The 27,019-nt window shown below is 35.9% G+C and overlaps 1 protein-coding gene across 1 annotated transcript in view; it reads right to left on the bottom strand.

Moving 5' to 3' along the window:
* The window catches only part of gmds (GDP-mannose 4,6-dehydratase), a 668,214-nt gene that overhangs the window by 524,589 nt on the left and 116,606 nt on the right, over nt 1–27,019 (bottom strand). The window contains exons 4-5 of the mRNA XM_063069704.1: nt 22,865–22,952; nt 21,678–21,787 (exon numbers count right to left, since the gene is read on the bottom strand). Of these exons, the coding sequence (XP_062925774.1) occupies nt 21,678–21,787; nt 22,865–22,952 (198 nt within the window). The remainder of the gene's footprint in view (nt 1–21,677; nt 21,788–22,864; nt 22,953–27,019) is intronic.

Below are 27,019 nucleotides of genomic sequence, written 5' to 3'. Positions count from 1 at the left end.
TTTTGCTGTATCCAGTGCCCTTGATATCACATAAAACCAATCACATTACCTGGAGATTGGCTTCTGCAATCAATTATAAAAAATTGGCTACGATGTAATTCTTCGTGGAAGAAAGTTTTGCCAATAAATGTTTATATGCTTCCTTCATTATATCTAGAGTTGGACAAAACTAATAGCCTCCAGGTCAAACTAAACATTGTTACTTCATAATCATTGCTTAAAGCTCTCAAATTCTTAATTACAAATGTGGGAAGTAAACAGAACAATGATTGTATAAGGTCAAGTTGGCCCACCACTTCCTCCTCAAAATAATAGCAGTTGGTAGAGCAGTTGGTATCAGAGTTGCTAATGTTGTTTGCATCCTAAGTAGAATTTAAAAAAATGTTTGAGATCAACAGCTAAAACAGTCATTTATTTGCCTTTTACTTATCTCAGTATCTGCAAAGGGAACAAAATTAAAATTTAAAAGAACATTAGTGCACGGTAGTGAGAAATAAACAAGAATATATTACTTCAAGGTAAAAAAAACATGACCTTGCAAACATGACCCATTTACACAACAGACTAAACAATGATGTGAATTAAGTAGAGACCATAGAGTGGAAGGGTTTGTGTACATGGTTGCATTAATGCAACATGTATTACAATGTCTGTGAACTGTACTATTTTATTGCCATACTTTCCTGTAATTCTTTTCATAATCAAAAATGTACTCTGAGCTGAAGTTATAGAATTTAGATGGAACTGACAAGGCTATTTTTGAAGATTTACATTTCTGTTAAACGTTTATACTTGCTGAACATTGTGTACACTGGAATTTAATTTAAATTTGTAGCATATAGCTCTAAAAGGGATTTTTTTATTCTTTTCATATACAATTGCACCTTCTAAAAAGCATAATTAATAATTGATTTTTATGCAAGATTTGTAGGAACTCGTCACAAGCAGATGATTTATCAAAATACGCACTGGGAAAACTTAGAAACCACAATTAAAATGGACTTAACAGAAAACTTTTATATTTCCCAAATTCAAAATTATGTTTTGATGCAAAAAAATTTCAGAGAAACTTGTGAAAGATAATAAGTACTGAATACTGGTATCTGGCAGTTCAACTGAGAAATAATGCCCAGCTGTAGCAAATTTGTTAATGCCTTTACAACTGAACCCTATAATACAAGATCACAAGAAAACAGGTGCAAGATTAGGTCATTAGGCCTTCAAGTCTGCCCTTCCATTCAACATTAAGATGGATGAACTAGTCTAGGAGTTTGCCAGTTGACAATTGTTCCCAATTCTTCATAATTCCAACTATTTATCTTGAAATACCTCCAATGATCTAATCTCCACGTAACTCAAAAGTAGAGAATTCTAGAGATTCACCACGCACTGTAAGAAGAATTGCCAATAATGCTCAACCCTCAAATAACTGTCCCTTACCTCATAACTATATATACTCTTGTTAGAAACAGTCCCACCAGTGAAAAAAAATGGAAATGCAAACTGCTGCCCATGGACTGACCATCAAGTCCATGAGCTTTATAGGATAAATTTTTAAAGAGGCTGAATATACTTCTAATTCATCACCATTTATTGGAATGAGGTCACTGACTTCTGTTAAAAAGGAAAGTTGAGTGGATTGTCTTTTTAAAACATCATTTTAATTAACATTCATGTTTTAATCATTTAATTGTTACATAATTTATTACTTCTAATATTTTACAAATATGTTTTAATTTGAACAACCTACATGATTTTCAACTGCTTTTAAATGACTTTGGTCATCAAAGATATTTGGAAACAGTGATTAAGGTACTTGGACAGTAGAAGTTGTCCAACAGGTATTAGGGCAGTCAATCAGCAAAACTTTACTTTATAGTGCCTCTTTAGAGAATGCAGGTAGAGAAGGTCAGGTTCAGTAGCTTTAAATTTCTTGGCATTAACATATCAGATGATGGGTTCTGGAACCAGTGCATTATTGCCATCACAAAGAAGGCATGACAGTGCCTCTTTCTTAGAAGTTTGGGTATATTCTGCATGTCACCAAAAACTGAAAACTTTTTAGATACACAGGGGAGGAGCATCCTAACTGGCTGCACCATGCCCCAGTACGGAAACACCAGTGCCCAGAAATATGAAAGGCTACAGTAAGTGATGGATACAGCCCAGTTCATCACAGATGAAGCTCTCCCCACCACTGAGTACACTTATGTGGAGCACCACAGCGCAGCCTCTGCTATCAGGCAGGAGAGACAAAAGCCACACCATCGGGTTCAGGGACAGTTATTACCCAGGTTCCTGAACCAGCATGGATGACTTTATTCACCACTACTCTAAACTGATTCTATAACCTGTAGGCTCACTTTCAAGGACACTTTACAGCTCATTTTCTTACTATAATTTTTATTTGTGGAGTTTGTCTCCCTGGCACATTGGGCTGTTTGTCAGTCTTTTCTGTTTATATAGTTTTTTAAATAAAATTCTATTCTATTTATTTTTTCCTGTAATTGCCTGCAAGAAATTGAATCTCAAGCTAGTATATGGTAACATATACATACTTACATAACAAATTTACTTTGAACTGGGGCATGGTCGCCATCTCTTAATAAATTTCAGAGTGACCACAGAGCTGATGCTGGAGGGTGACAGTGAGAAGTAGGCTACATCCAGAATAATCTGATCCATCAGTGCTAAGAAGTACAGTTAACAAAGAGCGAAGCCCTTTATCACGAAGTCCTGTGCAATATCTCAACTACAAATCACAACATAGAAAAGTGAACATTTAAAGTTCCATATCAAAAAGAGGTGGCAGCAAAAAAGTACACATCTAAGAAAGCATTTGCTTTACAACCTCACTCTCAATTCGGAATTTTTGATGGGAGCTGAACAGGGGAGCACTTTCTGCTCTCAAAAGTGTTATATTTTTAAACATTTTTAAAAAGATTTTACCAGAACCATATGTTCCCACCTCATAATCTTCAGACTGTTCCCATATCACTGTCTGAAGCTATCCCAAAGGAGCTGAAAGAAACAAATATCTACAACAAAAAAATGTAAATGAATGAAACTAATGCACACTGTGAATTCACTGAAGGACAGCAGCCTTACATCAGCTTCTTGATACCTCTAAACAACATCCTGAGTACATTCCCAATTTAGACTTGTATAATCTAGAACACATCTAATTCAAAACAGACTGTAGCTAATGATAGTATCTATATATGGCACAGACAAAATATATTATACAGCTTCACTAGGTCTAATGCAATAATCTTTAACTTCAAATATCCCTTGCAAAAAAATAGACAATGCCCAGATAAATATTATGCAAGTAAGTTAATTATCATTTCAATAGCAGATCACTTCAAAAGTCTATCTGTTTGATTTCCACTGAAAAAACAAATACTTAATTTTGCAATAAAGAAAGAAAATACTTCAGAAGGGAATTCTCATTGACATCAATTGTCTTCCAAGAATTGTGTAAGTGTTGTAATATCTGCTAACGTTTGACAAGAATTGTAACCCATATTTTGTAAGTTGCATATTTGAATATAAGGAAAGATTTTGTACTGATATAGCATCCTTCATGTTCTCCGGACATCCCAAATACATTAGACCCAATGAAGTCCACAATATAAGTGCAGTGTAGGAAATAGAGTAACAAAGACATGTATGCAAGGAAAAAACATAAAATAAGGAGCTAAAAACTTAGGGGGGAAATATTAAATAGTAGTGGTTTGATCTATTTAGTACAAACAACACTATGTGATACTGTACAAACAATACTAAATATAGGAATGAAGCAAGAGGCTGATGCATGCATTTTGCACAACTCGTTAACATTCAAAGTAAGTGGCCAGGATTTGCCATAGTTCAGGGTTGGGTGGAAGCATTTTCACTGGAAAAAAGCTTAAAATTGCTTGCATCTTGATATTGTTTCTGTTCAAATACCAGCATTCTGTGAGTGACTTCCTGAAACTTAAGTTACTAAATCAATCTCTCTTTCTGCAATTCATTCCCTATTATACGCATTAAATATGAGATATCTTAAAACTATATTAATACAAACGAAAGCTTATTATATTTTGCCTCCAGAATTCATTCATATTGAAGTTAGATCCAGTTGAAGGAATAACATTAATTAATGGCAATTAGCTACTTAAGCTCCATCAAGCTTAGAAATTGTCAGTATCCAAATTATATCAATATATATTTTTTAACTAAATGTACCACAATTTTAAAAACAATTTAAAATATAACAATTCTCTTTGTTAGTGGCTTGATTTTTAGATAATAGATAGTTTAACATTCATGACTGCCACAACTTAACAATACTTCACAAAAAGAAAATCACAGGATCTCAAAAATTCTGTCTTGAGATACTAAGAATTTAAATTCTGAACAAATCCATCACTAATTGCTTAAATGAGGTCTGAGAAAACAACTGAAAGTCATAAATTATTCCCAGTAATAGCACTTGCTTTCTTCAGAAAATCTGACTACCTACATGCTACATAACAACTTAATTCTCTTCATATCCAACATAAATGAATTTCAAGGGATCAGAACTTTTCCGTAGTCACCTGTGTTAATTACACATATATATTATAGTGCACTCTACTTCTGAAATCGGTACTATTGAAATCAACAAAGCAAAGGTACAGCACATAGCATAGTTAGTATTGTATGTACACATTTGGTACAGAACTGAGAAACTGCTTATATTTATAACCATTAAAACAGAATCAGTTAAAGTTCAAATTTTAAGGTATTTATTTTCCACTTACTACTAAGAATATCATTAGCTTGCATGTTAAAACTTACATATCAAATATAATTAAACATTATTTTACACAAATAGCTTATAGAACTACTACAGAGTTTCAATCGCCTACAGAGTTCTGGATCAGTTTGTTGAGTAGTATCAGAAAAAGTTAAGGGATTTATAATGCCATACAATGCACCTGACTTGTGCAATCCTATCAACCTATTTTATGACTGAATAAATTAATTCTATCCCCCTTTTAAAAATCTACTTAAGTGAATTAATACCATTTTTTGCAACCAGTCCTTTACTGTAATGTGTTAAGTCCTACACAGATGCTGGAACTAACACTGACCAAAAGATTTCATATTTACAGTTGCAATGAATACATTTTTTTATTAGTGTGAAATGTAAAGTAGCAGATACAGTGTACCTACTGTACCCAATTATTTACCCAGTGTAAATACTGAACAATGCTTCTTTATGTCAATCTGGTTTAATATTTAAAAATATGTATTTTTTTAGGAATTTTACTTACACATATTTGTTCACTTGGCCTGACAGATTTTAATTGCTCAATGAAATGACAAGAAAGTGAATTTTAAATTAATTCAGGAAAGTACTACAATTTCTACTATATTTTGTGATTTTTCATTCACCCAATTTTAATAGTACTCTTTAAAGGCAGGGTTACAAGAATTAACATTTAATTCTTGTCCTAGGCTTGCATCCACTTCTCTTTTCTGTTTTTATTGTAATATTCTTCAAAAAACATAACAAACAGTTAAAAACTAACTTGAAGCTAGCTCACAAGAAGTAATTATATATAATAATTTTGTTCAACTAATACCTTTTCTTGCTCTTCTGGAAAAGAAATGTTAATAGTCGGTAAGTAGTAAACTGTAGTAGTCTGAATACTGAAAAGAAGTTGTATAAGTCCTTTTGCTTGGGATTTGTAAAACAGTGGTACATATGAAATAAAACTGAATTAATCGAAGAATCTAGGAGCTAAACAGACTCAAGAAAAATGATGTTAAGAAAGGCATACTAAGAACTGCAGCATTCAAGTGCAGACTTCATATTCAATTACAGACTTTTTCCCTGAAGTAAGAAACATAATTAAAACGAAGTACTTATTTATAAATTTAGCATAATGAATATAAGATGAAACAGTCTTAAAATTCTTGCACTGAAACAGTAGAACTTGGCTATGAAAGTTTAGATTCAATTGCAAAGTGTGGAAGGTACTATTTGATGACCATGAAAATAACAATGTAAATAAAGTGAATCCTGAAAATGCAATTAGAACAACAAATAGTTTTGTAACTATTGCTAATATAAAAAGTAGTGAATAATATAGATCATTCCAGCATGTTACAAAACCTGTATTTTAAGGTGAACAATGCATCAGCATAAAAGATTTCCAACAAAAAAACATATGATTATTGATATGCAAACCACTAGTAAAATATGAACACACAAGTATGCATATCATGCAAATAAATTTATTCCACAAAATTAACCTGATCGAATTTAGCTTTAGAATCTAAAAATGTTTTGATAAAAAACACACTTCTGAACTTTCTGAAGTTATAGAAATTATTTTTCTAATTGTGAAAAATGAAGTTCAATTTACTAAAGTAAACAAACTATAGCCCTGTAAACATTTTACACCATAGAGACCATCAGTTAAAAAACATATGTAGAAAATTTAAACACCATTCCCAAACTGGAATAAACTGTTGATTTGATCCACATTCTGTGTTTATTACTCTTACAGTGCACCGTTTCCTGGGAAAATATTTCCATACTGATACAGTCTTCTAAAGTTTCAATACTTAAGCTATTTCCCCCAAAACATCAGATTATGACACAAACTAATTTTTCCTGGAAAATAAAAAAATGTTTTCATAAAAGTAGTTCAGAAATCATTAAGTCCAAATGATTTATCCTTCTAATACTTAATGAAATGAAAAGAGATTGTCTTTAAGCAATGCAGGTGCCACTCAAGAAATACTGATTCTTGCATTTGACCAAAAAAAAGTGATTAACAACTTCTTCTTGAGTTGATTTTTCGCATTCCACAGTATAAAGCATAATTTTATAGCTACAGCAATATAAAGTCATTGCCAACAACCGACTCACCTGGGTGCTCGATTTACTTTGAAGTGATACCAGTCATTACTTAAATATCAGGTGGCGAGAACATACTGAGTCCGTCTCAATGTTAGACTTCTTTATGCATTAACAGGTCAACCCACGTATCCACTTAAAAAACGCCACAAGATAAATACCTTTTGTAATTCACCAAATAGTTGTCATTATAAGAACAGTTTTTTGCAAACTCATTTTGCAATATCTTTAAATAATCGTACTTACATTAGAAGTTTTTGATGTGGCTTTCTCATTAAAAATGAAACTACTGAATTAGACATTGATCCTGTAGGAATACCTCAGAAGAAATATACATTAATTGGTAATGATGTCATGAAATATTAGTGACATGGGAAGGAATATAATTTTTATTTTGTTGCTTCAGCATTATGTTACAATCTACCCACATTGAGAGATTATTTATAATTAAATGGCAAAATAATTACTAAATATGAAATGTTTCTGCAACTGTTCAATTTTGAAGAGATGTGAACAAATAAATTTATTGATTGAGATAAATCATTTATTTTTAGTGGGGAAAATTAAAATAAATTAAGAACATTCAGAAATGATGTTGGGAGATCCCTTCTTCACACAAAGCATCATGAAAATCTCCCTTGAAATGATGAGGCAAAGCAAGTTGAAAATTTCAATATTTTAATTGACAAATTTGTTTAGACAAGTTTGTGAAGCATTTTCATATGTAAGAAGGTAGATGGAGGTTGAGGTATAAATTAGTCAAAATCCACCTGAATATCTGAACGGATTTAAGATACTCCACAGATAGGTGTTCTTTTTTTTTTAAAAAAAGGAAAAAAACTGAAATCAACACTAATATGGCAAACATGTCACAAATTGCTCCAGAAACTGATGATGGTGGCTGTCATTTCACTCACATCTGTCAGTAGTTCCAAGCCATTAAAAGGTCATATTAAAAACAAAACTGAACAGAGAGTAGATGTGAATAAGGACAAGTTTGAAGTGATATATCAAGTGGTTCCTGCTTTAGGGATAAATGAGCTTTCACTGATCATGCTGCTATAATGTTTGTGACATGATTGCATTGGATACTTATTGTTATATCCATTCATAAATTATAATCCATTCAGATTCTTTGGCTTAACTAGACCGCAACCTCCAATTATCCATCCAGATATATAAATCCTCAACATACTTTTCTCAAAACAATTCATCAATTAAATTTTTAATTTTTCAACAAGTATTTTTAAGGGAGGGAGACACAAATAATCATGATACTTTGTGCAAAGGCAGTTTCTCCTGACTTCATTCCTGAATGTTCCAGTTGCAATTTTAGATTTATTCATCTTTTTTAAAAATTTCCCTTACCAAAGAAAATTGTTTCTATCTACATATTTGACTTTGTTCACATCACCTCCCTATCAAACTTGTTAATGTTCTTAAATATGTCAAACATTAAAACCTGTCTTCATAGCTTAGTTTTTTTTAGATCACATTATAAACACTGTCATATTTATTAAGAATCTGCAGGAGGAAAAGCTTTGTCTATGTTCATTTAATTGTGAGGCTCTCTCTACTGCAGGTTTAGAATAGGATTTTGTTAATACCAGGCACTGTACTGAAATATAAACGAATTTACAAAGAAATGTTATATTTTTTTTAAATAGAAGCTTCATATAATGAGGCTGTGAGTCTGTACATTCATTTAAAACAATTAATTTGCATATCAAAGGTATCAAAAAGAATGAAGTTTTTTTGAAACTATTAAAACTGTGTAAACCCTTTTTTTAAAAAATAGTAGGACGAATCTCAGCTTTTGAAGCCCAACAACATTAAGTTTAACTGGACTATAAAATGAACTGTCAAACAAAATTTGATATTATTTTATAAAATTAATCAGAAACTGAGTATTTTGTTTTAATTTGATAAAAATAAAATTATTTAGGGAAAAAAACACATTACCCTATAAAATGCACACCTAAAGGACAAGTCAAAGGAAAGAAAATCCAAACTACTGGTTACAATAAAGCTATTTTATATATTTACTGCTATTAATGTTCTTTCTGACTGAACCAACTACCTTTTGCCAGGCTTAACTCAAAACAACATGAAACCAAAATTTTTCAAAATATAATAAGCTCTTTTCCAAAAGACATGCAAAAGAGTACATTAAGCCTTCACAAAATATATATTATCTTTGTGTATTTAAATCATCTATTTTGTTTGTCAAAAAGGTCACAGAATTTACACCGTGAAAAGAAAACTTTTCACTGCCCGGAAAGTTTCTACATTATAAATGGTGCACTGGAGGTAATTAAATTCCATAACAGAAATGTACATTATGTATGATGAATGTCGATCACGTTAGCTGGAACTTAATTTCCCCCAAAATGGGCATAATATTTTTATAACATTACGCATTACTAGTTAATAATTTTAACTCGTGTGGTACAGGTTTGAAAGATATGAATAAAGTCAATACCTTTTCCTAAATGTTAATTTAGGAAATTGATTTGTATTTTTTTTATCTAACCCTTCCAAATTATGCATTGCATATTCACTTCTATATTCAAAATCTCCAAAAACATCTTTTATCTTCAAAAAATGAAATCACATTTTATTTCTGAATTCAAAATACCTTTTAATTCTACAAGCACATCACTATCCACCACTGGTTAAAAATATTGTAGCTATTACCTTTTGGTTAACTGTTGTTACCCAAACATAATCGACATTGCTGTGACTGAAGGCACCTTTATTTTCAACAGTGGACAATCTATCAAATATTTATCTTGTCCTAAAAATCACGAACTATTTACCAGGTGGAAACCATGACCCCACACAGAGCTTTTTGATAGATAAAAACATCAGAAAGGTAACTCTATGTAGTTAAAACCCTGCACAAGAAAACAAGAAAAATGTTCTCAGGTCTATGCCTGGAAAAGGCCACTAAAACCACTTGTGGAAAACCATGGTTACAGTTTTAATTCTATATATATATATATATATAAAACCATAATATATAACTACTATATCATCAATCTCTGCTGAGAGCTCTTACTCTTAACAAGATAATTAGATTCCTTAGGAAATGCCAGACAGAAAGAACTAAAATAGTTTCTGTTCATTTTTATCATCACAACACAAAGGGCAGCAGTGCAGGCTTTCTGAAATGTTGGCAAAGGTTTGCAAGAGACAAACGAACATTCCCAAGACATGCCTGCCTGATTCATGGACTGACATTTCCTTTTTAAACTTGTTTGACTGAAAGCTATGCACACTGGCCAAACCATACCGTAACCTGAGGCAGCGTTATGTTTTCAGTAACAGAACGTTCCACAACTAGTTTCTATAAACATTTTATCTTGCCAATTCAACCAGTATAAACCAACACATTTTTTCTAGTTAATCTTAATTTTAAACTTGCATCTGTACTTCACCCTGGGATGCAGAGAGAGCTGATTGAAAGGAAAATCACAACTCTGCCACAGAAGCCCATCTGCATTCTTTAGTCCACTTCATTTTCAGTGCTAATTATCAATCCAGCTGAATAGTATAATAGAATGTATTCTATTCCTGAATCTGGAGTACAATTGAAAATAAACTTACAGTGCCTGTGATGTTTCTACAAAACAAGAACGCACATAACAGCCAGCTTCTGAACAATGCACAGTAGTCTGCTGCCATCTGTCTATGAAAAGAGTGAGTAACTGCATCCAGTATTTATATTTTCACAGAAATGTACTTTGTTGTAAAAACAGAAATATTTATTTCAAAATAAAAAGGTTAATTTACACAGCATTCCAAATAAGTTTATGTGAACCAATAACATCTGGCTCCTGTGAAATTACCAACATATCCCTGAATTTTAATTTCCTAACATGCAGAGAGGCTTGGTTGGTGGTTGGACTGTGGGATGAAGTGGATTGGATTGGAGTCTAATGGCAAGTGTGAAATATGGAAATTATTGTAGTACATATGGCATGGCATTTAACAGAGACACTATACTCTAATTTCCAATTTTACTAAACAGTCAGCTCGAGCTGTCATGAAAACAACTGCAAAGAGTAACCTGAACTCCTAAATTGCATGCTAAACATTCCATTTTATTGGCTTCAAAATTGGGAGAACTATGAATGGGTAGAAGGAACTAAAACAAGCAAACACCTTCCTCACTTAGCAACACCTTTCTAGCTGCGATGCTGAGGTCTGTGGGAGCCCACAGTAAATATTTTACCCCTCTGACAGGAGAAAGAAAACTGCCAATGAAACTAATATGGAGGTTGCCAATGAAAGCAAAAATCACATGTTTCAATGCAGAAGAGAGTTGAATGACTAAATGGGCAAGTCTGAGAAGTGCAGTGGTGCATTGGGCCACAGTATGATGTCATTCAAACATCCTTACCCAATGCCCTCTTGGACTTATTTCAGCTCATGACTCCTCGCACCAACTTACTTTGCGAGCAAACTTGTCCCTCAATATGAAATATTGAGGGCACAATATAAAATATAATCTATTAAAAGCAGGAGTTACCTAATTGGCCCCTTGAGCCTATTCTTCCATTCTGTAAGGTCATGGCTGATTCCATCTTGGCTGTAACATCACTTTCTTGCTCCCACCACATATCCCTTGACTCTCTTGTATTTTAAATGCTTGCACATTTCTGCTTTGAATATAATGACCCACCTCCACAGATCAAAGTTTATACCCTCTGAGAGGGAAGAAATTCCTCATTACTCTCTAAATGGATAAATCATTATTTCAGATCAAGGGTCTGAACCCAAAATGTCAAATGCCAATTTCCCTTCACAGATGCTGCCTGACTCACCCAGTTCCTATGGCACCTCATGTTTTGCTCCAGGTTCCAGCATCTGCACTCTCTAGTGTCTCTACGAAGACTCTATTCTCTCCCCATCTTCACTACTAGTTACAGATACACAAGAAATGCTGGAGGAGCTCAGCAAGCCAAGCAGCGTCTACGGAGCTGAATAAACAGCTGATGTTTCAGACGGAAACCCTTCACCAGACCTGAAATATCAACTCTTTATTCTCTCCCCATCCTCACCACGAGTTATAGACAGACTAAAAAATGCTGGAGGAACTCAGCAAGCCAGGACGTGAATAAACAGGCCAAATTTTGGGCAGAGACCATTCATTAGGCCTTTGCTTCCTACTTCCAGTACTTTTTATGCGTTGCTCAAGATTTCCAGCACCTGCAGAATCTTTTGTTCACTAGTTATAGATAACCAAGCAGGGAAACATTTTATGTTATCTCCTTTAGAACAGTTAGTTTTCCAATGGAATCATAGCTTATACTTCTGAACTCTAATGAGTATAAAGCCAACCTGATCAACCCATCTTCAACAACCCTTTCATCCCATACTCAAAGAATATGTACAAAAAAAGATTAGAATTTCTGGCTACACCCACATGAAGTGTGCCCACATCATTTTACACTGACCATACCTCACAAGAAATTAATCATTACTATGACTTTCCACACACTGTTCTCTTTGTAACTCTTCAAAGAGGTACATTAAGTTAGGAATTATGGTGCAAGAATATAAATAGGCACAATCTGAAAGTTTTTCAATTCATTAATTCAGCAGAAAAGTAACTACTACATAAACAAAAGCAATAAATTGCTCTGGATGATTATCAAATCAATCTGAATTGATTGTGAGCTATGCACAAGTGGCAGATTAGCTACTTAGTAATTTTTTGTGTGGAAATCATTTTTAAATCTATCAGTCAACATATACTAGGTTGTCATCCTTAAATATATCAAGGAATAGTTTGTGATTCATGGAATAAGTAAATAATTGCATTCTAAAGTGCTTCCTGGAAGAATTTGTTGGTGATGAATAGACAAGTCCAAGTGAAAATTTGAACCATAATTTCACACTGTGAAATTATGTAATTTCCTGTAATTTTGAGCACTATTTGCATCCAAACTTCCAATTTCACTGGAGAACCTCTACGCTTTTTTAATGATATCATTATACCTTAATATTTCTTTTAATAACTCAATAAAGATTAAAAGATAGTTTTATAAGTGCATTTCAGTCAAGCATTGACAAGCAGTTTATAAAGTTCTCAATTACGATCACTATCAATTCAAATTAACCTTTCTGTACAATGTTCAAATATTTACCAAACATAGCCCTAGACTAAAATGCCTATTAAACCCATTACAAGTGGAATTAATTCACTTTTCTGTGAATAAAGGATGAAAATGTGCAGCTGGAAATCACCAACTCCAATAGTAGCTGGTTTTTGTCACATCAAATGTTTGATGTCATGAATAAAAGCAGTGGAAATTCCTTCACTCCAGTATTCCAAACTCTAAACCTTGGTGGGCATGCATATATAGTATATTCCTGTAAAAGGGCATTTGACCAGTATTACCTCTGCTGACATTGCAATGCTGTTCACCTTTTCTCATTCCAAGTGAATGCTCTTTTCTCATTTTATATTCCCTCACGCAAATTTTATTTTAAATGATGGCTCATGCTCCATTCTGCTCTACATTCCAAGGAAAATCAGTGAGAATATTCTTCAAGGTTCCTGTTTATATATTTTGAAACAATCCTTAGACTAACTGATGGTCTTTTCAAAAATGTTGATAAGGGTTAGGGTTAAGGTCCCCATATATTCATCAGCTAGCCCTACCCTCAAACCTAATCCAAAGGTCCAAGGGGGCACACACTTCCACTAACCCTAGGCACACCCCGATTATCCCAGGCCACACCCCCACAAACCCGATGACTTGTGTAAGGAGAAGTAAGTTCCAATAAAGGCAAGTGTTGGACCTGGTTAATAAAGGCGTGGGCCAGATCACAGTGGCAGGGTTGCGTGACACTGAATCTTGAGTGACGAGATCAAGTACAAGAGGGATGATACTCCCACTGCCTGCGTACTCTGTTTGAGGATAGCCTGCTCTAGGCAGATTTACAGCTGTGCCATATTCTTTCCGTTTCTTGATGACTGACTTCACTGTACTCAGAGGAATATCAGTGACTTGGAAATGTTCTTGCATCTATCTCCTGAGTTGTGCTTTTCAATAACCTTTCCGCAGAGTCTTTTGTCTTCATGGTGCAGCTTTTGCCAGGTACTGACTCACTAGCAGTGGACCTTCCACATTCAGGTGTATTTTTACTACAATCAATTGAAACACCTTGACTGCACACAGGCCTCCAAAAACATATTTCTATTTATCTAATTATGCAACTCTAAAACCAATTAGCTGCACCAGTGATGATATGGTGTGTTATATTAAGGGCAGGAGGGGTGTATACTTATACCATCAATTATTTTGTGTTTTATATTTGTGATTAATTTAGATCACTTTGTAGAAATCTGTTTTCACTTTGACACAAAAGTCTTTTTCTGTGATTCAACGTTGTAAACCAATAAAGCATGAAAACTTCCAAGGGGGGTGAATACTTTTTATAGGCAGTGTATTTTCAAGTATTTTACAATTTTAAATTAAACACTTCTTCAAGAAATACATTAATGAATAGATCTTTTATTCCCAAAGGACAGATAAGTGCAAAGGGACAGGAGATGAGGAAAAAGACTGCATGGAAGCAACATTTGTTTTCGCAAAGTACTGGTGAAGTAATCTGTGACTGCAATCAAGAGGAAAATGGGAAGTACAAAAGACACCAGAAATAAATATAATGCATCAGACAGATACAGTCAGGTTAAATTCAAAACACTGAAACAAAAAATCTGATGTACACTCAAACCAAAACCCTTTGCCAAAGAATTTAATTTAAATATAATATTATACAAGTGACTGCTGTGTAAGCTCCCTCCCTAAACTAACTAACTTTCTAGGCAGCCAAACCATCTGTTTCAGAGAGATTAAATGGATTACAACACATCAAGGGAAGTATTAAAACACCCTTCCCTTATTTGAAATAATAAACTTAAAGATGAAGCACATAGAAACCTGAACAAGAACATGAAAAGGCCACTTCAAACAGCTAAATCAAAACAGCCTTAATTGTTGGCCAATGACATACAGCAACTTTAAAATTTGTAAGATTGTTGCTTTGTGACAACAGAAGTTGAAGTTCCAGCCAATAATCTATCAAATATTGCAAAACATACGGGAAGTTTCTATTCCATAATAAATCCAAACAATGAACGTATTGAAAATATTTCAGATGTTTTATAGTTGAAGTATCCAAATTAATAGAAATATATAGAGAGATAAAAATCATATAACATAGGAGCAGAATTAGGCCTACTATTCGGTGACCTACATGTGACTTCGATTAGAGTCTTTTTACACTTGCAGTTTCTTAACTCTTCCCATAAGAATTCTATATCTTCTGATCCTATGTCACTTCTTTCTAAGGATACAATTTTTTTAAACCAACAGAGCCAATCAATTCCCTCTGCCTACCAGTCTGTCTTTTCGATCAGATGTGTGTTCTTGGATTTCTAGCTCCCAGCTGTGATCTTTCAACCACAACTTTGTGACGCCCACACCATCAGAATCAGAATCAAGTTTATTATCACCTGCATGTGACATGAAATTTGTTAACTTAGCAGCAACAGTTCAATGCAATACATAATCTAGCAGAGAGAAAAAAATGATAAATAAAATAAAAAAAATAATAATAAATAAATAAGTAAATCAATTATGTATATTGAATAGACTTTTTAAAACGTGCAAAAACAGAAATACTGTATATTAAACAAAATGTGAGGTAGTGTCTAAAGCTTCGATGTCCATTTAGGAATCGGATGGCAGAGGGGAAGAAGCTGTTCCTGAATCGCTGAGTGTGTGCCTTCAAGCTTCTGTAGCTGCTACCTGATAGTAACAGTGAGAAAAGGGCATGCCCTGGGTGCTGGAGGTCCTTAATAATGGACCTGCCTTTCTGAGACACCGCTCCCTAAAGATGTCCTGGGTAATCTGTAGGGTAGTGTTCAAGATGGAGCTGACTAGATTTACAAACTTCTGTAGCTTCTTTCGGTCCTGTGCAGTAGCCCCACCATACCAGACAGTGATGTAGCCTGTCAGAATGCTCTCCATGGACAACTATAGAAGTTTTGAGTGTATCTGTTGACATGCCAAATCTCTTCAAACTCCTAATAAAGTATAGCCGTTGTCCTGCCTTCTTTATTACTACATCGATATGTTATACCTGCCAATATCTACCTGTGTTATAAGCTTAACCACCTTATTTTGTACATTGTGCGCATTCATATATAACACCTTCAGTCCAGTCTTTTTCTCTATGTTGCATGAATTTACATACATATACCTTTCTAAACTTTCTATCTTACTGAAATTGTGCGTAAACGTTTCGGTTTGTAATGGCCCACTGCTCACTACAGATAGACTTTTTATGGTAAAATGCAGGCTCTTCTACTTACCAAGGGATTCCACTACCATTGTGATTGTTGCGGTTTATACACCTCCCCACCCCACCCCCATCGTAACAACGCTGGGGAAACACTGTCGAAGTTCTACAGTGCCATCTGCGACGTTCAAGCAACTCACCTGGATGATTTCTTCATTGTCGCTGGTAACTTCAGTCATGCCAACTTTAACACAGTTCTACCAAATTTCTACCGGTATGTCAATGTCACAACCAGAGAAGAGAATACGTATATTATACCTGGTCTATACAACTGCTTGTGGAGACCACAAGGCTGCCCACCACCCTCACTTCGGATACTCAGACCACATCCATTTTGCCAATCCCTCCATACCAACCACTGGTTAATCATGTCAAACTAGTTTACAGGGGGAGATCAGGACCTTGCCAGAAGGTACCACCTGAACGCAGCAGTACTGTTGCAAAACCACGGACTGCAGCATGTTCAGGGAAGCAGTTACCAATGATCATCACGTCAACATTGATACATATGCAGGATTAGTGACTGGCTACATAGGAAAATGCACTGAGCATGTTATCATGATTAAACAGCACACAGCCAGGGCAAATCAGAAGTCATTGCTGACTGTTTAGAGTTTGAGATGTTGCCTTCAGATAGGGGGATAAGACAACTCTAAGGTCAGCGAGAACCATGCTCTCTGTGCCATCAGGAAGGCAAAGTGACAGTACAACACAGAAGATTCACAGATACCTGGGAGACGTGGTGGCAAGACATATAAACCGTAACAGTTTACACACGCTTCATGTCAATGACTGTGATATCTCCCTTCCTTAGGCTGAATATCTTCTCTGCACAATTTGATGCAATGAATGATGTGACATTGAGGAAAGCCCCCTCTCATCCTAAGGAACGGCATGCTGTCTGGTCACAGCTGAGGTGAGAAGGACTTAGCCAGGGTAAGCCCATACAAAGCTATGGGGTTGGACAATATACCTGGTCAGGTGCTGAGGGATTGTGTGGCCAGCTAATGGAGTCTTAATGGGCATTTTTACATCTCTTTGCAATAGTCCACTGTTCCTACAGGCTTCAAGGCGGCCACCATTACTCCAATACCCAAGTGAGCAAACTTAACTGGCTTAAATGATTATAGGCCAGTGGCAGCGACCTCAATAATCTTGAAGTGCTTAGAACAGCTGGTAATGGATTGTATAAAATCCCATCTTTCACCATCTTCCAACTACATTGGATCCTTTCCTGTTCACCTCTTGCTCAAACCAGTCAACTGATGATGCTATAGCCTTGGCCCTCCACTCTGTCCTATCCCATCTAGAAAACGATGTCTCATACGCCAGGATGTTGTTCATCAACTTGAGTTTGGTGTTTAACATGATCATCCCTCAGAGGCTGTGGGTAGACTATCCTCGCTGAGACTCAATATCCCTCTCTGGAACCACAACTGACTCACAACTGTACTGCCAGATCCAGCTCAAAATGCAACAGGTTCACTGCTGATACAGCAGTGGTTGACCTGATTTGCAGCAATGAGTTGGCATACAGAGAGGAGGCAGAGAGGTTTGTCAAATGACGTGAGAACAACAACCTGCATCTTAATATGGACAAAACAAAAAGAGATGATTATGGACTTCAGGAAATCAGAGGTTGACCACTCTCCATCGTACATCGCCGTGAAGGGAGTGAAGAACACAAAGTTCCTTGGAGTGCACATAATGGATTCTCTAACCTGGACCTACAAGCACTCCTCATTAGTCAAGGAAGTTAATCAGTGACTATAATTTCTAGGAAACTGAGGCACCCAAGACTCTCCAGCCCCATTCCAACAACTTACTACAGCTGCACCATCTAGAGTGTCCTGCCTGGCTGCATCATTATGTGGTATGGAAGCTGCAAAGCATCAGATTGCAAGACCCTACAGAAGATAGAAAAAACTGCCAGGAGGTTCATCAGTGTCTCTCTCCCCCCATTTATGATATTTATCGAGGGGCATTGTATACGAAGGGCCCGAAGCATTGTTGAGGATCACTACCACCCTTCTCATAACCTTTTTCACCCACTACCATCAGGAAGGAGGTACCAGAGCATCAGGACTGGAACTGCTAGACTGGGTAACAGCTTCTTCCCACAGGCTGTGAGATTATATAATAGATACTCCGTCACCACCAAGGTTTTGTCATTAGGACAGCATGCTGTTTACTGTACTGTTTGCTTGTAATCCACACTTCACATGCATTTTGAAATATATGTTATTATCAGATTTGTGGTAATATTTTGCTTTATGTGCTGTATGTCTTATGGGTGCACTGTGATTCAGAGAAATGTTGTTTCAATTGGTTGATAGATGTACAGTCAGGTGATGATAAACTTGAACTTATTTATTCTGTAATCTTTTCAGTAACCTCTGCTTGCTCTCTCCTCCCATTTTACTTTATTTATACTTTTCCAAGCAGTTGAACCGACCCCCTGTATAAATGTGCTTTTGTCTTTTCCATGCATTTTACCCTGATAGTCTTCCTGCTTTATGGCTGGATCAAACTTATCTTTTTTTTTTATTTTCACATCCTTTCAGTTGAACTGATACTCCATTACTCTCTTTCTTTAAGAATCACATTTGCTAGGTTTACTCTTTCTAATAGTGCATTTCAGCACTTTTCCCCACATTTTTTCTTCTTACTACTTCCTTGTTGAGTTTACTAATACACCTTTATTATCATCTTCCCTAGTGTTTCTCATGTCAAAGCAATTAATGGAAAATTGGGGTTTGTAATTACTTTTGTCCCCAAATATAATAGCAAGATCAGAAATGCTGCCTGCATAAATATTGTATGCAAATATAAATTTGATAGTGAGTCACAGAAACGTCTGCTGGGGAGAAGAAAACCGGTAGGAAATCCCAATTCATCCAAATAATATCATTAAAGACATACACATATGTGTGTATGGTATGCATGTACAAATGTGTATATTTATTAAGGATCCTCAAGAACAATTTAATTTGAATTACTGCACATAGTTCTCTAGTGCTTGATGCCTTGCATTACAACAGACAAAATTAGCATTCTTAATATATTTTTCACCCATTTTCAAGAGTTTGCATCTTTTCTGAAGACCTGCCATTGCCATTAGGTCTTTTGCAAGATTACCAGTAGTCATTCCACAATGATCAGCCATCGTTAAGTTCCTTACGTCATTATTTTTCGGACCATACCCAGCCCCTGCCCACTCTAGCACAGGGGCCTTTGTGAAGTTTCCTCTATAACTAATCATTTCAAAACATCACCAGTCATTCCATTTTCCAAGAACATGACACTAAAAGGTTAATTCTATAATTTTGCAAATGAGACAACATAAATCTTATCAAATTAATTTAATATGGTAAATAGTAAATGTACAAAAATGGATCTCTTATGAGTTATAAAGTATTCTTCTCAATAAAGCTTTAGTGAAAAGCAACTTATGAGACAATATTAACACTTCAAAATGACAAATGCTTATACTTCTGTGAAATTTTGACTGTTGTAATCATCTCCCATCATATAATAAAATTCACTTCTATCTTTTTATGCTTCCTATGGGAAACTAGGCTAATTTCCTATTATTTTTCTTTCTTACTTTCTAATTTAATTAACTGGAAATGAGACATTCATAGAGGACTGTAGATTCTGGAGACATAGCCAACACAAATATATACACATGTAAAAATATTGCAGACAAATGTTCCATTTTTTTGAAACAGGAGACTCATCAGAAGTCAAACATCACTTAATAAACAAACATTAATGGGAAAAGAAAACACAACACTAAAGAATAGGTAGTCACTTTGCTTCAGGTTTCCATTACAAATGATTTGATTAAAAATGAAGTTTATATATATATATATAAACAACAAGGATAGGTAAGATGCTAAAAGTATTCCAAGTGCATTCCTCACAAAGGCTCTAATTGTTGCCTCAGCCTTTTATCGCCTTAATTATTGTTTATTATCCTTGAGAGTCCCATTACATATGCACTTCAACATCTAAATACATTTCTTTTTCAAAATACACAGGCATTGCAATTGCTCTTTGTTACAAAAGCACGGTAGTGTAGTGATTAGCACAATGCTTTACCGTACAAGCGACATTGGGTTCATTTCCCACCACTGCCTGTAAGGACCTGCCTGTACCCTCTCCCCATCACTGTGTAGGATTTCCTCCCACAGTCCAAAGATGTACCAGTTGGTAGGATAATCAGTCAATGTAAATTGTCCTGTGATTAGACTAAGATTAAATCAGGAGATTGCAAAGCAATGTGGCTCGAAGGGCTGGAAAGGCCTATTCCAGGCTGTATCTTAGTAAAATAAAAAAATAAAACTAAAGTAGCATATGAATGAGTTGTAGTCAAAGTGAGTAGCTGAATTTATAAAAACTAATTTAATACATTGCTGTGACATTGTGGTGCATCAGCGCTTCATGGTAAAGCCAACAGAATGATGGTAAGAACATGTCCATTTCATGTTAGCTGTTTCATGTAATGTTGTGTATCTTCCTTCTGCACTCAGGTATTCAAAAATATACATAGTTCTATCCCTTAGGGCTCAATATCACAGAGTTAAGAGAACATTCAAAGAGATGAAAAGTTATGAAGTAACATCACAAACATTTCTCAGACAACAAATTCAGGCAGATTTATATGTATAGTAAATTATCCACGGTTTACATCGTCAAATAATTTGGTCACCAAGTATTGTGCTTCTTCAGCAGTATAAGAGAAGTTGAATGTTGAAGGTTGGTAGTAAAAGATTTCCCAGTTATGCTCATGAATAAGCTTCAAAGCTCATTTGTTTTACATAGAATGTTGATTTTTGGAAATTCAACCAGGTAGCATCACAAATCATAGTTGTCTTGATGAGCTGTTTCCTGCTTCACACATTCATCCACGACATTATTGCTAGTGCAAAGCTCATTTGAAATATTGCCAGAAGCCATTAGGTCAAGCTGATCCACAACCCAATAAAATTTGTTTAGCTCTTCATTTTTCACATATTCCATAGTTCCACGATGTGAATTAGGGTTTATCTGAGATTATCCCAGCCTAGATCTGGGAACCTAAAGTTGGTAGGTTCCCTTGATGTTTTTATTTAACAGCTTTCTTTTGGGCCCTCACAATACCACTCTACAATTCACCCATGCTTTCACACCTCAATTACCATCCTCCATTCACCTAAAAAATTGCTTACACCAAGAAATGTTCAACCAAATATAGCCCATACCACCATTCGCTTTCCTATGATCCACTGCATTTCCTGACCCACCATCACCACTCTTTCCCCCAAGTCCCTCTCCTGAATGATAAATTATTGCCTAATTTTCCTAAAAAGCTAGGCATCACTTAGAATACAATATTCTGATAAAAATTGCGTACCTTAACGTGACTCTGTGCACCTAAGTTATAGATTTCACTGGGCTTCACTTCATTGATGATCTTTACAAGGCACGTACTGTCAGTGAGGTCCCCATAGTGCAGTATCATACCTGTCATCGAAAAGTCAAGTTAATATTTGCAGTGTGCTGTTTTTTTACCAAATCATTAATATCGACTTTGAAGTTAAACTTTAGTCAGTTTGACCTGGGTTATTGATAAGTAATTTTGCAAAAGCCTTCAAACAAAGAAATAACGATAATGGATGACAATGAACAGAACTATAGTAGTTTATCAATGCATCTTAGAAAGAGCAAGTATACCAGTGCTGAAAACTAGCTGAATATCTATAAGAAAATCTGAAAAAAATCTGTTATTGTAAAAATACTACAACTCAAAAGAAGGAATGAAGGTTTTCAATGAAAAGATCACTGTTATACCACTCTAAACTGAGTATTTGTACCAAGTGGAAATAGGATTAGCAAAACTAAGGTTAAATATATCAAGATCATATTAATATATGCTTCCACTATCAAGAAAAAATAAACTTAATTCCTCAGCAAACATCAGAAAGTATCAGCCAGTAATCTATTCATTATTGAGAACAATCCAAAGAAAGGTGACTGGACTAAAGCCAGTTCACAACTTGGTTTGTTTCTACACTTCCCGTTTATAATTTATAACATTCTCTATTCCCATTGTTCTAAAGCTTAATATTTTCACTTTCTTACATGTAAGAATTCATGTCCTTGAACTGCTGTTCTCTTGGCCAAAGTTAAACCATAACAAAATTCTTTCTCCATACTAGATATATCTGCAAAAGTTCAATGGATTCTACTAACAGCATATTATAACTAGTACTGCCACAATTTCAAACTTCAAGTATTATGTCCATGTGCACTTGTGTCAAAAATAAACCTGTTATTTTTTTCGATTCTGTACCATCATAATTTAAATTTAAAAGCATATCCTTTATATGATTTTTTTTCAAATGAGAAAACCTAGATGAAGATGGCAATTTCATCATTAAAACTTCAGTAAATCGCAGATGCTGCAGTTAATTATCAACTGACAAAGAGGAAAACATGTAATAGTAGAGTTGAGCAAGAAACAGTACAAAATGAAGAGTTAATCTAGCAAAGGAATAATTTAATTTTAAAAGTGTCAATGATATCAAAATGCAAACTTACTCCCTTCTACATGTGTCTGAGGATTCTTGTACAAATGCTCAATACGGCCAGTGTTAAAAGAACTAGATCGACGTACAATCCCATGCACCTATAAATAAACATATAGCAACAAAAAATTAGGTGTTGAAGCTTGTCAAAGTTCACTGTCTCGTTCACAGTCCACTGACAGGAGGCAAAGCTTCATCCTCTGTCACAGCTAGGACAGCAAGTTTAAAGATTTTACGATACTCAGAGAAATTTACAAACTGTAACAATGGTTGTAAATTATTAGAAATTATAAAATAAATCAATAATTTAAATCACATTATAACACCAAGAAAATTCAACTAACCACAATAAAAACCTCACTGAACTTTTATTTCTTGATCTCCAGGTTGGCAATCCCCATTCAAATAAAATGGGGACTCTTAATTTTAACCAGATCTGATCTACTTTAAGATTGGAGAAGTGATTTTCCAATTTAATACTAAAGAATCCCAGCAAAATAAGACTCTGGTAATGGACTCTTAAATCCAGATGATGTCATTCAGTAAATAATGGAAATCAGTATTCCGCCACACCTGCGTGGGACCCAGATATGTTGAGATTTAAATGGTTGAAAGGCAGATTTTCCTCTGAGTAAATGTTAGATGTATTTCTGAAGTTTAATCCGATAGAAATCTGTATTCTTTTTGCTTCCTTTTCTAAGGTCATTGATGACCAATATTCCTCACTGTTTTTGACTACACCCCAAGATTCTGAAAGAGGTAGCAGAAGAGATTGTGGAAGTATTGGTAATTATCTTTCTAGAATCACCAGATTCTGTAATGGTTCCAGAGGATTTGAAAATTGCAAATGTCTCTCTACCCTTTAAGAAGGGAGGGAAGCAGAAGGAAGGAAATTATAGGCCAGTTAGCCTGACTTCAGTGGTTTGGAAGATGTTGGAGTCCATTATTAAGGATGAGGCTTGGAGGTGCATGATAAAATAGCCAAAGTTAGTAACGTTTCTCTGGCTTCTCTTTCCTTGGCAGCTGCAACAGGCAACTCTGAGGCATGAAAGCCAATCCATACTGCAAACAAGGCCATGCAGGTCCTCTGCTGTCAGTCTCACCAATGAACCAGTGAATCAGACTCATCAGACTTGCAGTATTCTACATTACCAATGCCCAACAGGGTCTTATGATTACAACAAAGACATCCAAGGCAATCACCCACACCATCTGTTGGACGGCGCACTGCCTTCACGCACTGTCTCAGATGCCTTCTTCCTGGTGGCTGAATGCATCCAGTGCACCACCAATCAGCAACCTGCAGTACTTGATGTTCTTGATAACCAGCAGTGTCTTACCATCAGAAAACGACATAAAGGACAACAATTACTCCTTTGATGGCACCCAGAGACCGCTGCATCTGAGCGCACTGCAATCTTACTGGACGTAAGTGGCTTACCACTATCCTGCCTGACAAATCTGTTGGAATTCTTTGAGGAAATAACAGGCCAAATAGACAAAGGAGAGTCAGTGGAAGTCGCTTACTTGGATTTTCAGAAAGTTTTTGACAAGGTGCCATACATGAGGCTGCTTAATGAGGTATGAGCCATAGTATTATAGGAAAGACACTAGCATATATAGAAGATTGACTGATCAGCAGGAAGCAAAGAGTCAGAATAAAGGGGGTCTATTCTGGTTGCCTGCCGGTGATAAGTGGTGTTTTAACAGTATATGTCAACAATTTAGATGATATAATTGATAGCTTTGTGGCCAAGTTGGTAAAGAATACAAAGGCAGGTGAAGGGTCAGGTAGAATTGAGTAAGCAGGGAGAAAAACCTGGGCAGATTGGAAAAATGGGCAAAGAAGTAGTGTACGGAATATAGTGTAGGAAAGTGTATGGTCATACACTTTGGTAGAAGGAAGAAAACAATAGACTACTTTCTAAATGACCAAAAAATTCAAAAAATCAGAATTACAAAGGAACTTGGGAGTCCTTATGCAGTGTTCTATACAGGTTAACTTGCAGGTTGAGTCATTGTTAAGGAAGGTAAATGCAATATCAGCATTCACTTAGAGAGGACTAGAATATAAGAGCAAGGATGTGATGCTGAGGCTTCATAAGGCATTGGTCAGGCAGCATTTGGAGTATTGTTAGCAGCTTTGCACCTTTATCTCAGAAAAGATGTGCTGGCATTGGAGAGGGTCCAAATAAGATTCACGAGAATAATTTGGGGAAGGAACGGGTTAATGTATGAGGAACATTTGATGGCCTGTACTCACTGGAGTTTAGAACGATAAACTGGGAGTTCATTGAATCCTATTAAATATTAAAAGGCCAAAAGTGGATGTAGAGAGGTTGTTTCTTATAGGATTAGAGGGCACAGCCTCACAATAGAGGGACGTCCATTTAGAACAGAGGTCAGAAGGAATATCTTTAGCCAGAGGTGGTGAATCTGTGGAATTCATTGCCACAGATGGTTGTGAAGGCCAATTCCTTGGGTATATTTAAAGCAGAAGCTGATAGGATCTTGATTAGTCTGGGCATCAGAGGCTACGGGGAGCAGGCAAGAGAATGGGTTTGAGAGGGATAATAAATCAGGCATGATGGAATGGTGGAGCAGACTCGATGTGCTAAAAAGGTGAATTCTGCTATGTCTTATAGACTAAAATACACAAAGCTGCTGCAAAACAGCAAATTTCACATCATACAAGGCAGTAATTGTGACAGGAATACACATAGATTAAGATGTTAGCTGTCCTGTGTGATCAGCAGTTGGTCTGCCACCTGTCTTCAGGAGAGAGAGAGATAAGGAAAACAATGGAGCAGCATTTGGAGATTTGTAATGAAGGGGAAGGAGAGCTGTCAAGAGCGGCTCCCCCTTTGAACCCTGAACTGTTTGAAGTGATGGACAGGCGATACCCCAGCAGGGGAATAAAAAGGGACAGGTTCGCTAAGGCAAGACACACACGACACCCGAGGTAACGAAACCCTGGAAGCGGTGCGCCTCTCACAAGTCGGTGGGCAGCTTTTGGACGGCTGATCGCGGGATCAAGCCTTAGACGCTCAGGGTGGAAAGGCACGATCAGCGGGAACCTGGTGTGTGTCAACCCTTGCCTGGGTTCCAGGTTCAGCACAGAGAAACGGTCGTACCTGGAAACGGAGGGGTCACGGTCGGTGACCTCAGATGACATCACAAAGGGCTCGCCCGAAAGCTGACTGCGAAGGTCTGTGTGTGGAAGCTGTTTTGAATATTCATTCGTTTTGCTCTCTCTCCTTCCCCCCACAACTGTCCATCACCACGGCAACGATTACTGCGAACTGAACTAAATTGAACTGAACTTTGTGTCACTATGAAACTGATCATTTGCCCCTAGACAACGATAGAGCTTGATTGATCCTGTTATCTTAATTCTGTGCACATGTGTGTTTATCATTGCTGAACTGTTGCATTTATTATCCTTTTGATTAGAGTACTATGTTGCTTGTTTCTTTAATAAAACTTTCTTAGTTCTAGTAATCCAGACTCCAACTGAGTGATCCATTTCTGCTGGTTTGGCAACCCAGTTACAGGGTACGTAACAGATATTTAACCCCATTCTGATTCTGACAAGAAGCTGTTTCTCCTCATGATTATCTGAAATATCTATCTTAACTCTAAAGTTATTATCGCAATATCACTCTTGCAATCAGTGCCTTCAGATCAAAGATTATAACAGAAGGTTTGCCCAATGTTGAAAACAGCTGATGCCTATCAACAAAAACAAATCACTTGGGAAAAGAAATACATTTCTTTTATGTTTATAATTGACATTTCCTGCCAATCTTTAAAAATACCAGTCAACATGCCACCAGTAAAAGAACAGAACAGGGCAAATGTTAATGAACAACCATATTTTACTCTTTTAAGGAAGGGATTAACCTCAGATTTTTACCCATGTCATTTCATGGAACACTAGCATTGGTGCCAATTTGTGAAAATTAATGTAGGAATGGGATTTCTCTGTAAACTGACATAAACTCACTGGCATAGGGTGACACAGTAATATATAGTAGCTATCAAGATGCTTTATAGTGCCAGTGGTCAGAAGATTGGAGCTCACCCCAACATTGTCTGTAAGGAGTCTGTATGTTCTCGCCACGACTGCGTGGGTTTGCTCCGGGTGCACCAGCTTCCTGCCATATTC

Source organism: Mobula hypostoma, chromosome 17 (assembly GCF_963921235.1).
Source record: "Mobula hypostoma chromosome 17, sMobHyp1.1, whole genome shotgun sequence".
In the NCBI taxonomy this organism is placed as follows: Eukaryota; Metazoa; Chordata; class Chondrichthyes; order Myliobatiformes; family Myliobatidae; genus Mobula; species Mobula hypostoma.
The sequence above is the reverse complement of the archived record's forward strand: the minus strand, read 5'-3'. Positions and strand labels throughout refer to the sequence as shown.